This window comes from Notamacropus eugenii, chromosome 1 (genome assembly GCF_028372415.1).
Source record: "Notamacropus eugenii isolate mMacEug1 chromosome 1, mMacEug1.pri_v2, whole genome shotgun sequence".
Lineage (NCBI taxonomy): Eukaryota > Metazoa > Chordata > Mammalia > Diprotodontia > Macropodidae > Notamacropus > Notamacropus eugenii.
Genome location: NC_092872.1, coordinates 489,587,508 through 489,602,819, shown reverse-complemented (window position 1 = coordinate 489,602,819; position 15,312 = coordinate 489,587,508). Strand labels below are relative to the sequence as shown.

Genomic DNA, 15,312 nt, shown 5'->3' with positions numbered 1-15,312 from the left:
AACCAAAAAAAAGGAAGAGAGCGTTGCGGGATTTAATATGAATTACTTTGATTACATTAAATTGAAAAGGTTTTGTACAAGCAAAGCAGTCAGGATTAGAAAGAAAGCAGAAAACTGGGTGGTAGATGGTAGGTGGGGAGATTTACAGCAAGTTTCTCAGATAAAGGCCTCATTTCTCAAATATATAGAGAACTGAGTCAAATTTATAAAAAGAGCCATTCCTCATTTGATAGTCAAAGAATGTAAAAAGGCATTTTTGAGAAGGAGAAATTAAAGTTATCTATAGTCATATGAAAAAATGTTCTAAATCACTATAGGTCAGAGAAACAAAAATAACTCTGAGGTAACACTTAATACTTACCTGATGGACTAACATGACAGAAAAAGAAAATAAATGCTGGAAGGGATGTGGAAACATAGGGATACAAAGGTACTGTTGGTGAAGTTGTGAACTGGTTCAATTATTCTGGAAAACAATTTGAAACTATGCCCAAAGATCTGTAAAACTGCATACCCTTTGACCTAGCAATACCACTACTAGGTCTAAATCCCAGATTGATCAAAGGAAAAGGAAAAGACCTATATGTACAAAACTATTTATAGCAGCTCTCTTTGTGGTGTCAAAGAATTGGAAATTGAGGGGATACCCATCAACTGGGGAATGACTAAACAAGTTATGGTATATAATTGTGATGGAATACTGTTGTGCTATAAGACACTTTTTGTAGTAGCAAAGAATTGGAAATTGAGGAGATGCCTATCAAATGGGGAATGGTGAAACAAGTTGTGGTATATGAATGTAATGAAGTACTACGGTTCCATAGGAAATGTTGAGCAGGCGGATTGCAAAAAAACCTGGAAAGAATTACATGAACTGATGCTGAGCGAAGTGAGCAGAACCAGAACATTGTACACAGTAACAGCAACATTGTGTGATAACCACCTTTAATAGACTTAGTTTTTCTCAGCAGTGCATTTGATCTAAGACAGTTCCAAAAAACTCATGATAGGAAATGCTGTTCACATCCAGAGAAAGAACTATGGAGTCTGAATACAGAATGAAGCATACTATTTTCTTTCTTTTTTGTTTTTTCTCTCTCTTTCTCATGGTTTTCCCCTTTTGTTTTGATTCTTCTTTTACCTTATGACTAATGTGGAAATATGTTAAATATGATTGTACATGTATAGCCTATATTAGATTACATACCATCTTGGGAAGGGGGGAGGGAAGGGAAGGGGAAAATTTAGAACTCAAAATCTTCTTAAAGTGAATGTTGAAAACTAAAAATAAATGGATTTTTGAAAAGAAATGATGAATAAGATAGTTTCAGAAAAACCTGGGATGACTTATATGAACTGATGCAAAATAAAGTGAACAGAATCAGAACACTGTGCACAGTAATAGCAACATTGTAAGAGTGATCAACTGTGAAAGATTTAGCTATTCTGGTCAATACAATGATCCATGATAATTTTGAAGGACTCATGGAAGAAAATGCTATTCACCTTCAGAGAGAGAAATGATGAGTTCCGGGTGTAAATTGAATATTTTTTTTTCGATTTATTTTTCTTCCTTTTTTTGACTAATATGGAAATATGTTTTTGCATGATTTCAGATGCATAATTTATATATTGCTTGCCTTCTCAAAGAGTGAGGAAGAGGCTGCAGGGAGGGGAAGAGAGAATTTGGAACTCAAAAAAATTTTAAAGTTACTGTTCAAAATAAGTTATAAATGAAAAAAATATTTAAAAAAAGAAACGGAGGTGAGAGTTGGAATGATGTGTGCAAGCAGGCCATTTTGTTTGGAATGCCAAATAAGGGGAATAAGATGAAGTATGTCTGAAAAAAATAGGTTGAAACCAGACTATGAAGGACTTAAAATGCCAAAATGGAGTTTCCATTTCATACTAGAATTGATAGGGAGCTATCATTATCAATAATAGGGAGCTATTATGAAGCTGCAGCTTCATAAGCAAGGGAATAACTTAGCAGACCTATTCTTCAGCAATATTAATTTGGCAATTGTATAGAGGATGGATTAGAAAAGTGAGAATTTGATGGCAGGGAGATCAATTAGGAAGCTATCTTAGTATTCCAAATGAGAAGTGTTGAGCACCTGAACTAAGGTGGCACTCTAAGGGAGAGGGAAGATAGCAAGAAGGGTAGGAACTCAAAGGTAGAACTATCCAGTAAGTGTTTGATTTAGGGCTAGATTTTAGGAGAATAATAAGAGCTAGAAAGGTAGATTTGGGAGACATCAGCATAGAGATTACTAAGTAAAGGACACTGACAAGCAGACAGATAGGAGAATCAGGCAAGAACAGAATCCTCAAAACCCAGGGAAGAGAGGGTAACCAACAGGAAGGGGTTAGCCAATAATACCAAAAGTTACCAAGGTCAAGGATGAAGCCACCCAGATTTGACAACAAGAAATTATTGGTCACCTTGGTGAGAGCAGTTTTAGTCAAGTGGTTGGAAGCGTTTTCCAAGCCAGGAAAGGGAGAAGAGACATGGGACAGTAGCTTGTGGGCTAAGTGATACTTTTTTTTTTTTTTGAAGATGAGATCTAAATGGTTTTAGGCAGCCAGGATGGAACAATAAAGAGAAGCTGAAGATTAGAGAATGAATGAAAGGGCAAGTTGCATATTGAAGATGAGAGAATGGAATTATGGGTACAAATTTGTATTGGCAAAGAAAGGGTTCTCTTCTTCCTTAGTCTGGAGCAGAGGAGAAAATGGGGGATGATGAAAGGATCTGAAAGGTAAGGTTGGGGATGGTGGTGAAGGGAGCTCATAAAGTCTCAGATTTTCTTGGTGAAATATGCAATGAGGTTCTTTGCTGAGAGGGATAGGAAAAAGATGGTTTGATCACACAAGGTTTAAAGAACAAGTGATTCATGAAGTTCAGGACTGATGTTGTGAATTAGTGTGAAAGACTCCATCAAACGGAAGTACAAAGATTGCCATAAAATACTGAGCGGTTGAGATTAGAAAACAAATTTGTAGTTGACCGAGTTAGCATGCTGACCCAATTGTATACCTTCCTCAGGCGGTGTTTAGCAGCACAGGGGTAGGAATGGAGAAAGAAAGGTGGAGGTAAATCCAAGGTTGAGATCTGGAAAAAGATGACTAGGAGTAGCACTCCAATGTGGTCTGACCAGGAGACAATGAAACAGAGGCTTCATTGCCTTGGTCATGAACACTTTGCACTTTTCAATAAATTCCTTAAGCTTTGGAATTATTTCATTTGTCTTTGTATGTATAGGACCTAGCACAGTGCCTGGCATTTACATAGAAGACAGATAATAAATGTTTGTGGATTGATTGAAAGCAGCCTATAAAATTACATTAGTGTTCTCAGTTTCATGTTGGTGTTACTGCTGTGGTCAAATCTCTACTTAAATCAATCTGGTCCTTTGTACTTTAGGTGGAATTGTTAATGACCTGTTCTTTTAGGAAAGACCCTTTCCTCCTCTTTGGGACTAGGGTCAAGACCCACTACTTAAACTGAGCTCAAGTGATTTGGAATCCCCCTAAAAAGCTAGATTTAGAGTCTGCCCATAAATAGTTGTTAAGTACCTGTGCTAAACACTGGGGATATAAAGAATAGTAAAACAGTCTTTGCTGTCAAGAAACACACAATATAATGGAGACATCATGCAAACAAATATATACAAACAAGCTATCTGCAAGATAAATTGGAAACAATCAACAGAGGGAAGGCACTAGAAGGAGGATCAGGAAAGACTTCTTAGAGAAAGTAGGATTTTAGTTGGAAATTGAAGGAAGCCAGGGAGGCCAGGAAGCAGAGATGAGGAAGGAGTGCATTCCACGCTTGGGGGACGGTCATGAAAACGTCTGGAGTCTGGAGATGGAATGTCTTATTCAAGCAAAAGCAGGAAATTCAGTGTCACTGGATTGCAGAGTACATGGCAGGATTAGGATGCAGGTGGGGTGGGACAGGGAATGTAAAATGCAAGAACACTGGAAAGGTGGAGAATATTTTGCCAAAAAACTTTGTATTTGGTCTTGGAGTTGATAGAGAGTCACCAATGATTTTATTGATTGGAAGGGGGGGATGAGGGTAACATAGTCATACTTGTACTTTAGGAAGATAACTTTGACAACTTCGGGGATGATGGCCTGGAGTAAATGGAAAGATGGACAATGTGATGAGGGGGCAAAGCACTCTGGAGGAGAAAAAGGGGGATCAAAATAGAGGAGGGAGGAAAATGTAGCTAGTGCAGTGGTGAAAGTCTGAGAAAGAACTGAAGGTCATGATGTGGGTGAAGAACAAAGTTTGAATGAGGTACATTTACAATAGACTGTAATCAGATATGGGAACTTCATAATTAACGGAGGTTGAAGTGCTGCTGAAGTGAGCGATGGCAAGATTAAGATCATAACCATATTTCTGTGTGACTGAGGTGGGGTGGAATAGAAGGTTATGTGGAGTGAATTGGGGAACTATGAGATTAGAGTGTTTGGTGGAATATTATCAGTATCTATGTTGAAGTCTCCTGATGTTAGGGTAGGAGTTAAGAAGACTATTAATCAGGTACTGAATTCATTAAGGAAAGAAGGGGAATGTTCTAGAAGTTGGTAGACAACAGGTGTGAGAATTTTGATTGGGTGGTAGATACAGACTGAATGAACTTCAGAGAAGAGGTTATGAATGATAGTGGCTGAGGGAGAAACTGGGAGTAGCAATGGGGAGCAAGAAGTCATCCAATTGTTTCACCTTGACCAATGAATGAGTCATGAGTGAGGGACGCTGTCATCAGGAGGGAGTTAGGTCTCAATGAGAACTAGACCATGGGAGTAGGAAAGGAAAAGAGTTAAGATGAAGGCAAGTCTGTTGCCTGTGGTTGGAGCAGGCATTACAGAGTGGAACTTTGGTGGGGGTGAGGGTGTCCAATTAGGTAAGGTGTGATTGAGAGAAATGGAATAACTCAGGTATTGGAGGGTCAGGAACAGGGCTTTCTATGATGACTGTTAAAGGTTCACAATCACTGGGATGAGGAGGGTATGACTGGGTATAATTATTTTCGTTACTGAGGAATGAGTTTAGATAGAATCATAGGGGTTTGGTCACAAGGTGTAGTACTCTTAAGGCCTTAGGTGGTTCCAGTGAGGGGACAAGTGTTCTTGGAACTAAAGGAATGTGTTAGTCCCCTTCCCCCAAAGCAGATGATCAGGAGACTTAATGGAATGACCATTCTCTTCTTCCCTGGAAAGAAGTCTGGTGTTCAGTGGTGGTGTTTCTCTTCTTGCAGGAGGAGGCAGGAGACCTGGCTGACTGGAATGGTTTTTTCTTGCTCTAGAATTGTTCAGGGGATATAGCTGAGCAAGATCTGGCCCTACCTTGAAGGACCTTACAATTAAGTGAAGAATGATAGAATAAGCATGTTTGAAAAATGCCACAAGAGAAGTGCAAAGTGTCATCCCTAGTAGGGAAAGGAAAAGTGACATGGAGGGAGGGAAAGGAGAAGGGGAGAAAGTGATCAGGGAAATCTTCATGGAGGTAGCTGTATTTGAATGACAGGTAAGACGTAAACTGAACAAAGCTAATAGCTTTCTTGTTAGATCATTTTGAGACTTCTTAGTGTCAAGTCAGCATAAACTATTAAAATGGCAGTCTGGACCTTGCTTAAAGCAGACCATTTCTGGTTTCCTATCCTCCATGACTGAGTCTGTAGACACACATTTTAATTTGTTCTGAAATTTCCCAAAATTTCTGGAGAAAGGAGATACCTAAACTCCCATCTCTATTCCCATCTTCCATGACTTGGGAAAGCTGTTCCATATCTCTAACTGCAGAAGATTCCCCCTTGCCCTTCAGCCATCTGTTTCTAGAAGAGAGAATTCTGCTCAGTGCTTCACAATCCAAAAAAAGAGTGGGAGGGTAGGAGGAGGAAGGGGACCAATCACCATACCCAGATTTAGTAAAATCTAGATGACAGAATCATTTATTGCAAATCAGTTAACAAAAACAAAAATTACATAATTTTGTAATCTACAATTTTGCATGTAGACTTTATTAAAAGGTTTTTTTCTCTTCTGTAAACTACAGCCTAGTTTATAAAACATGAGAAGAATCAACATCGTATGATGTTTAGTCATGCACATTAGGGATGCCACAACATCACTGTTTGGGAAGGTGCAGGCCATCCAATCTGGCCTGATAGCCACAATGCCGGAGAGGGCTTGTCTTGGTTAACAAACAGACATCCCTGCACATCCAGGTGATTCTTCATTTGCAGGTAGAGCAATATTCTGACATCTCTAATTGGCATGAAATACTTAAGACTTGTTTGCTGAGATTTTTGAAACAAAATCCATCTTTTAAAAATCTATTTACAAACATTTAACTTGCCATAGGCTTATACATTAGATTACAAAGTTGTTCTTTTTGCCTCCTCTCATGTTCAAGCATGTGTCACCTCATAACTGAGATACACCACTTGGAACAGAGAGGGTCCAATGGCCAACATTATATTTAAAACAACTTCATTACCCAAGTCCTCAGCTGCATTTCCCACTCACTCTTCTAGTCCTTAGGACTAGAGGCTTCAGTGTATACCCCAAATCAGATACAACTTCAACTTACCACAAACACCCCACATCCCAAACCTGAAAGGGATGTCTGGATAGGACTGAAGCACACAGCCTAGACTGGTATAATGAATTTGTTTAAAGAAAAAAAAAACCACCAAAAAAACTTTATGCATTTATCTAAAGTGTCCTGGAAAACTTCCTATAAAAAATAGGAACAGAAAATCAAGGTGTGGTAGACCAAACCCCAATCCCAGAACTTGTTCATTCAATTATTTGCTGAACCTGAAAAAAAGACATTAAAGGTGAGGTGTTTCTTTTCCTTTGTTGATGCCATGCATGGTCCTGTTTTCTTTCTTTCTTTTTTTCCTAAACAGATGGCATCTAAGATGTGAAATCTATTAGCTTAATAATGAACACAGGTCAGCTGACCTGATTGCTCATATCAGTGTTTAAATAAAAACAAACAAACCCAAAACCTTTTTTTTTTTTTGAAAGAACAAGAACCTGAAACTACATAATACTGAAATTGTAAACAAAGATTCATGATTGGTACCATAAAATGTATCCTTAAGGAAACATTTTAAGTACATTTCAAAAAATCATTCCATTTTAATATACCTCAAATTCATATTAAAACCAGATATGCCAATTAATAAAGGACTTCTGCTGAAGACCTCAAAGTCTCTTTCCTTTTTTTCTTTTTTCTTTTAGGTTTTCTTGAAAATTTATACTTTACAACTTCTACTTGCAGAGACAGTTGTCAGTCCACTGATACTGAAAACACTGGAAGATGAATAAAGCAATGGGTGGTACTGTGGGATGGGGCCAGGGAAAAACTGCAGTTTTGGGGGAACTTTTCTGCATAGCTGGTTTAAAAATAACTCTTACCCCTATCCTCCCTATCATTTATCTCCAGATTTAGAAAGATTATCAATAAATAAATGTAACTTCTAAATCATGAATCTTTGCTTATCTTTATAAACACACAAAAAATCATCTTATTAAAGAAAATCATTTTTCTAAACAGCTAGTTTTGTCTCAAAACAAACTTTTTGCTTTGAGCCCTACATAGAACATATAAATAAAAAAGGCAGTGTTTTCATGTAAAATAAAAGTACATAAATAAATACTAAAAAAAATTAAAATTTTGTCTTATTCTGTATAAAAACATATAAAAAAGAAAAGAAAATTGAATCCTTCAGTCAAGTCACAGCATATAGCATTCCTAAATGTCTTCTTTCCTCTCATGGTTTTTAGGAAAGAAAAAAAAAACAAGTTTTGTGGTTAGATACCATGTGTTCACTTAAAAGCATCTGGAATGTGTGCTATCTGTGACTGCATACTTGTAGGTGGGCTTGATATGCCTTCCGACCAGTCGGAGATGTTGGAATGTGGAGAGGAGCTAGACCACTGGTCTGGTGACTCTGGGGATGGGGTCAAGAAAGGATGATCAGGAACTTGAAGCTGGTGACTGGGTGTGTTGTCCATGGGGGAAGAGTAACTGTGTTGAGATGGTGGTGTCAAGAACTGAGTAGTGGTCATGGGCTGAGAGAGGGAGGATGGCAGGGTTGTTGGCAGGATCTGGGGCTCCTGGGGCAGAATGGTGTGCACAGCCATGCTACTGCTCCCCAGCTGTTGTACATCCTGTTGATTCAATTCGCTGCCAAGGAAACTCTGGCCAATGTGGCCAGTTGTGGAGCTTGTGTTGTGCTGTTGTGGCTGCTGCTGCTGCTGCTGTTGCTGCAAGTTTTGCTGTGGCTGCATCTGTTGCAACTGTTGGGCCTGCATCATGTGGGGCTGGGTGGCCAGCCGTGTGTTAGGCATACCCTGGTAACTCATCATCTGGGACAGGGTAGTAGAGGAAAGGCCATTATGGAGTGGCCCTAAGATGTTGTGTTGGAGGTTCTGGGCAGGTGGATTCAGAGGCCCAGGAGGGATGTTCCCTCTCAGTGGATTATATTGGTTCTGGACCATCCCATTCTGGAGTCGCGAAAGCCACTCACATTGCCCATTCAGGCTGGTTGCTCCACCAACTGCGAAATTCATAGACCCGCTATTCATTACTGAGCTGGGACTAGAAGCAACAGGAAGGTGAGACAGGCGAGGTGGCACTGCATCAAAGCCCAAGCGGTTGGCACTACCCAGTGTGGCCATCTCCTGCTTCCCAGCCATGTTTAGGTGGTTGATGCTTAGATGGGCATCAGGCATACCAGGTAAGTGGTTCAGGGGAATGGATGGGGACTGCTGGAAGGGGGAAGTCATTAGTGGTGGAGATGCCACATCTGACAGATAGCCATGGGGTGACTCAAGAGAGTCAACAGGAGACAGCACGCTGGAACTGTCCAAAAGGCATCCCTTCCCATCTTGAGACTTTTTCCTACGGGCCTTGATGTCTTTGGCATCCTTGCCATTACAACTGAGTCCCTTGGTGCTGGGTTTCCGGGCCTTCTTGCCCTGGACAGCCGGCTTCAGGTTGCCAATGTAACTGTTAGGGGAGCAGAGTGGAGGAGACAAGGTGGGTGCCCCCAGTGGCCCATTGTGCAGGGGTGGGCTGCGCACCAAATTGTATTCATCTAGAAGCCGCACAATGTCATGGTGCATCCGCTCCTGAGCAATATCGCGAGGCAGTCGATCCATGTGATCGGTTATGTCCCGGTTTGCAAAGTGGTCCAGCAGAACTTTGGCAGTCTCATAACTCCCTTCTCTGGCTGCCAGGAACAGAGGCGTTTCTTCCTGTAGGAAGAGACAGAAAACAAAAAACTGTTTAGGAGAAAGTCAGTAAAGGTTTCTGCAGTACCCTAGCAGAATTTAAACCCCATCGTCCAGAATGCTTTGCAATTATGAGCCCTGGGAAGGGATATTAAAGTTCATAGAGTCCAACCCTCTCATTTTACAAATGAATAAACTCAGTTCTAGGAAGTATAAGTGATAAGTAGATGTCAGAGGCAAATTTGAATACAAGTCTCCCTCCCAACCAGTTTTCTCTCTATTACACCATATTGTCTACACTTCCTACTACATTTGGTAACCTTTGAGTCTAACATGACAGTCTACTTCCATTTTATCCGTTTTAGTCCAGGAGAGCTCTCTCTATCATCCAGTGGGGCAAAGGAACTTGTGGAAGACAAACTGATTTCAATATTAGCCATATCATAATTAGGTAGGAATTTAAAATAATTTAGAGCAAACATATGCATCCTAAAACCAAACTTAATAATTACTTGGGATCTCAGATGATGATCAATATTATTATGCTTGGATCCATTCTCCAGAAGGGACAACAGACCAAGCAGGGTAAAGCCAGGCAAGAAGGCTTCTAGGCACATAGGGAATTAACAGTGCTGCTTTTCCCTACAGTCACCAGGACACCGGGTTGAGAGTATCAGATGAGAAAGAACCCTCTCAAAGTGGTAGGGAACCACATGCTTACTCAAAACTTAAAACTGGGTCAGAACTCATAAGTTTACAGGATTTACAACTGGAAGGATCTTGGAGGTCCACAGTACAATCCCTTTATTTTACAGATGTGAAAGCAGTTCAAGATGACTTTCACATGGGACACACCCAAGTCCTTTGACTCTAAATCCAGGGCCCACTCCCCTCTGCTGCCTCTCCTGCACATCCTCATGAAATGGAATCAAATTAGACTTTTGTTAGTATTTTTCACCATCATTTTCCATGTCTTTTCTGATACGGTTCAGACAGACATGACTTTGGGACAAGTGCTTATCCTTCATTATACATTTACCTTTAGTTACTTACACTTGTGCATATTCTTTATATGGTGGACATTATGTAAAGAACATATCCTTTACGTAACTTATTCTGTGTGTGAGCATATAATATTCTTTAAAGTTTGCTTACGTGCTTTTCCTAAATTCATTCCCAATTCATCCCCACAGTAAACCTATGAATTAAATGCCTCAGATATTATCTTCCTCATTTTATAGACAAGGAAACTGAGGCCCAGAGGTTAAGCAACTTGCCTATTAGCTAACAGTAGTCAAGATTCAAATCTAGGTCCTTGTGATTCCAAACCTAGTGCTCTTTTCATGTGTTAATATCTTTGAGCACTAGGATCTGGTAAACTTAACTTTGAAAATAGCAATACCGCCCTCCCCCACCCCAAACCACCCTGAGTTGTCACTGGTCATGGAACCATGCAGTCTCATGTCTACCTTGTTGTTCTGCATATCCTTATTTGCTCCATTTTTCAGCAGTACAACAGCCGCATCAACATTATTTACTGCAGCAGCCCAGTGCAGGGCAGACTTGCCTAGGGGACAAGAAGGTCAAAACATATTTAATCAAGTGTTAAGAAAAAGGAAACCTTCTCCTCACCTCACCCCAGGCTCTCTTCTTACTACCGCTGGCTAGCTTCTATCCCCCAGAGCCTACCTACCCAGATCATCAACTGCATTGACATCTGCATGGGAGTTGATCAGGTCCTCCAGCATGCCTTCCACTGCCAAGCGGGCAGCCAGGATCAGGGGGGTGGTGCCATCATGCATTCGAGCATCCAGGTCTGTAGCTCTATTCCGAATCAGGATCTAGGCACCCAGAGAAAATGAGAATTTAAGAGTCAGGGAAGTGACAGGGAAGAAGACAACTGCAGAGACATGTATCAAAAGACCAGGTGCCTGGCCAAAGCAGAATGCAGTGTTAGTCACACAGTAGGCCCAAAACATTCTGAGCTTAAGTGAATGAGGAAGAATGGTGGATTCCAAAAGAAAAAAGAAAAAAAAAGAAATGGGGCCTTTTGATATATGGGTAATATGTGCACAACTTAAAAGGTATCCTCTAATCAGTCCCGTCCTGCCCCCCCCCCCCCCCAATCCCACATCAACATCCAAAAATCCCCTTTTAGGGGCCAAAATTCTCATTCTACAGTAAGTGATCATATTTCATAGGGAAATATCACATAAATCCCATGCCCCCAACCAGCTTGGCCCCAAAAGTTCAGGAAAGAAAAAGGATGAATGCTTCAGGGCACCTGGAAAGCACCTACCTGGAAGACCCCCTGAGCATCAGCAGACACAGCTGCATGGAGAGGAGTCCGGCCCATGTTGTCTTGAATGTTGGCATCTGCGCTGGCCTCCAGAAGACGTTTGGCTGCATCTGAACGGGAGTAGCGGGCAGCCAGATGAAGGGCTGTCTCCCCAGTTCGGTCCGTTTGGTTGTGCAGGCTGGCTCCCTGGTAAATGAAGTCTGAGATGACAGCTGGAGCATCCTCCTCTTCTTCACTGTTGCCAGTCTCTAGGCCCCCTCCACTACATGAAGCGATCATCAAGGGAGTAAAACCATCTATAGGAGACAAAGGTGAATGTCTATTTACTCTAACATTGCTGTAGTTTTTACTTTCCAAAGACACAAAATAGAACTCTCTTCCTCCATCCAAATTTTATTTAAAGAACCCTTGGACTGTCAGCTCAGTCACTGACCCCACTGTCTCACTTCATTTAGTATCTGCATTTTTGTTTCTTCACCCACCAAAAGCAACATATGCCCATATGGAATGAGGCTTTTAAAACTCTTGTGATTAAGAGAAGGCTCTGCCTTCTTGAGAGAGGCAGCTTGGGTAATAGTTTCTGGAGACAAGAACATTTAAATATGCCATGTGCTACTCAAAACCTGAAACTGGATAATTGTCCTAAAGAGAAAGCTGGGGATGGGGGCGGACCACACACACTTTTGTGCTGGGAGTCTCGAGAAGTTTCTCACAACCTTTTCTGAACTTGAAATCTAACAGAACTGAAAAGAGTTTTCCCTCCCCATTCAACACAGCAGGCTTTCAGAATGTTGATCACACTATGTTGTTATTGACCTTCTGCGTGTGGCGGAGGAATGAGGGTGGGAATTAGAACATGCCAGAGAAGACGTTAATGGGTTTGGGGAAAGGACAGTGCCAGGGGCTGTTTATATAAATAGATCTACAAGTTATGCTGAAGTAGAGAAAGCATGAGGATCCTTAGGGAGGGTCCACTTACCAGGACCTCTGACATTGACATCCATGCAGTCAGCATCAATCTCGCCTTGTGGCGGGGTGGGAGCCATTGAGGGGATCCGGAGGTCAGCAGCATCAAGATGCTGCTGAGTCCACTGCCGGTGATCTGTCTGATCATCCATGTCTGGCAGCATGACTTGTTCTTCAAACTGGGGAAGGAAGGGAAGAGGGGAGGTGAGGGGTGGGGTAGAGAAATAAGGCTTCAGGTACTTCAGGAAGAAAGGCTTTAACTGAGCTATATGCAAATACTAGAAACTTCCCAGCATCAGCAGCTTATAAGAGCCTCTCATTGACCTATCCCTAACTGGCACGCAGCAGAGCTCACCCTGAATTTCTTGGTCTCCAGGTCTTCATCTCCCCATTCATTCTGGTTGTCATCCATTAAGGCACCGTCAGAGGCATTCTTCAGGGGTCTTTGGAAAGGGTAGAGGGAAGGATAAGAGTGAAGTATGCTCACTGAGAGAGTCTGGGAACATTTCACAAGACTCCTCCCCAGCTCTTTCCCCTCTGGACCCCATCTACAATTGCTCGATATGCTGAATGGCCACTTCTCTCACAGAACATAATCCACCATGCAAGAAATGGAAAAGGGAAGTTTCCCCAGGGAAAGGTCTTCCCACTTTGCAGAACACTACAGTTTAAGAGGACAGTGCCTGTTCCCAACACACACCCCCCCTTCAGACCTCCACCCACTTTTCCTGGAATCAGATGGGTTAAAATTTCTGCTGTGTGACTTACTTCAATCCCACTGAATCCTCGCCTAAAGGCTCCCGTCGTTTCTTCTTGCTGGAATCGGTCACTTTGAAGCCCTCAGGGAACCACAGCTGGCCATGTTCCCTGTGCCGTTTTCTTGACACCAGCACACCGAAGGCAATGAAGGCCAACAGCGCCAAAGCAGCCACAACCACGTACATAGGATACAACTTTGAGTTCTCCGGGGATTCCACTGTCTTACCTACGAGGGGACAGGGCAAGAGGACACACCGGAACATTGAGCTACATATCAAGTCATGGACCGGAGTAGACAGATGGAGTGAAATTAGTTCATAAAAGGTAACTCACTAGCTCTAGATCATTCTCCCCCAAAATAAGGTCATTTTATACATGATTAATCAGAATTGCAAAATATCACTAAATTCTCTCCTGCACTAGCCCACTGTATCTGGAGACAGCTTTTACTTTTTTCTCCTTTAAGGAAAAGGATTAGCAAACTTCAAATCAGTGCACTTGCATTGAGCTGTTAAGACAAAGGATTTAGGGGGGATTTTCAAGATACAAACTTCAACTCCTCACATGACACCGATCAATTCTTGGTTTTTTTTTTAAAGCTGTAATGATTTTGAAATAATACCCAACAAAGGGAAAAAAGGTCTGGGGAGGGGGAGGGGGAGTGAAATGTAGAGAGTAGATGAGGATAGAAAGATAGATATCCCAGTTACTTACTATGACTTACCAATAAACTTACTTCTCCAAAGATGTATCATTCTTAACAGCTGGCACCACTGGTACCATGAGGTGTCTCCCTTGTACTCTGTTCAGAGGTCTAGAAAATCTTTTCCAGACCTCAAAACAGCAGAAGTGGGACACCCCTCAGACTAGCTGACAAAGATGATTTAGTCCCAGTCTTTGGAGAAATTAAGACAGATTTAAACCTTACTGTCTTCCTTTTTCCCATCCCTCTGCTCCCCCCAAAAAGGATAAAAAATAATTCAAGGTTTTTAAGGAGGAAAATAAGCCAGATGTAGATCTGGGAACTGACTAAATGAATGAGCTAGGCAGGAAACCTAAAGGGGAGAATGGCATTAGAGTGGGGGAATTCTAGTCTCCATCCAGGTGAACAAGGCTGCATACCCTAGGATTTGATGGGCTTACTTACTCTGTACAGCTTCAATTTTGTAGGGAATGTTAAGGTTCCCCATCGAAGCCAAGGCCCCCAGGAAGGCTGCCACATCTGTCGCACTCTGAAAACACTGGGATGATGATTGGATACACTGGCGGTTGTCAATTTCCAGATACACAATTGATCTGTATGGATGGGGAATGGGGAGAAACAGGAATGATGACTGGATACAAGTGCGAGAGTCGGCAGAATATTCTCATTTCTTCTCTCCCAACCCCTGATTTGGCAGTCCACATTTCAGAGGCAAGAGATTTCTGTTAACCCTTCTGAACAGACAGAATAGGAAATGTCTTCAAGCCTCTGAGAAGCTTGGCTGTTCCTGAACAAAGTAACATTTGATGTTACATTAACCCTGTCCCTCAGTGGAACCAAGACTGAGAAAGGTGATGGACATAGACTCAAGAAGGCAAGGCCTAGGAAATTCCCCACCCCCCAAAAAAGAACTACCACCCCTCAGAGATGTATAGATCTGCTCTACTTAGTTTCATACATCCTATCTCATGCGATATTTGTTAATAGTCCCATTAGGGAAAGATGGAGAAACCAATGCACAGTCAGTATGCTTTCAACAGTATGAAGTTTATGTGGAATCATTATTAAGATAATGTGATTGAATGATGATTAAGCTTGATCCTCTCAAAAAGAGATGAGAATGTACCTCTCTCCCTTCTTTGCAAAGTGGGGAGGGGGAGAGAGAAACAGTGCATGTACTGTCAGATTTGATTGATGTGTTGATTGGTTTTACTGAACTGCTTTTCTCCTTCCTTCTTTTATTCTTTGTAACATGGGATAAGGGAGGGGGAGGAAGGATTTGTTGAGAAATGGAAATGCTAGAAAAACAAAGATAAAA

At 41.6% G+C, this 15,312-nt stretch overlaps 1 protein-coding gene across 1 annotated transcript in view; it reads right to left on the bottom strand.

Annotated features, from left to right (window-relative positions):
• Positions 1-5,951: 5,951 nt before the first annotated feature.
• NOTCH1 (notch receptor 1) overlaps positions 5,952-15,312 on the bottom strand; it is a 73,897-nt gene continuing 64,536 nt past the window's right edge. The window contains exons 27-34 of the mRNA XM_072632931.1: positions 14,439-14,587; positions 13,301-13,517; positions 12,888-12,975; positions 12,546-12,711; positions 11,567-11,862; positions 10,961-11,108; positions 10,737-10,834; positions 5,952-9,291 (exon numbers count right to left, since the gene is read on the bottom strand). Coding sequence (XP_072489032.1) covers positions 7,858-9,291; positions 10,737-10,834; positions 10,961-11,108; positions 11,567-11,862; positions 12,546-12,711; positions 12,888-12,975; positions 13,301-13,517; positions 14,439-14,587 — 2,596 coding nt within the window. The 3' untranslated portion in view covers positions 5,952-7,857. The remainder of the gene's footprint in view (positions 9,292-10,736; positions 10,835-10,960; positions 11,109-11,566; positions 11,863-12,545; positions 12,712-12,887; positions 12,976-13,300; positions 13,518-14,438; positions 14,588-15,312) is intronic.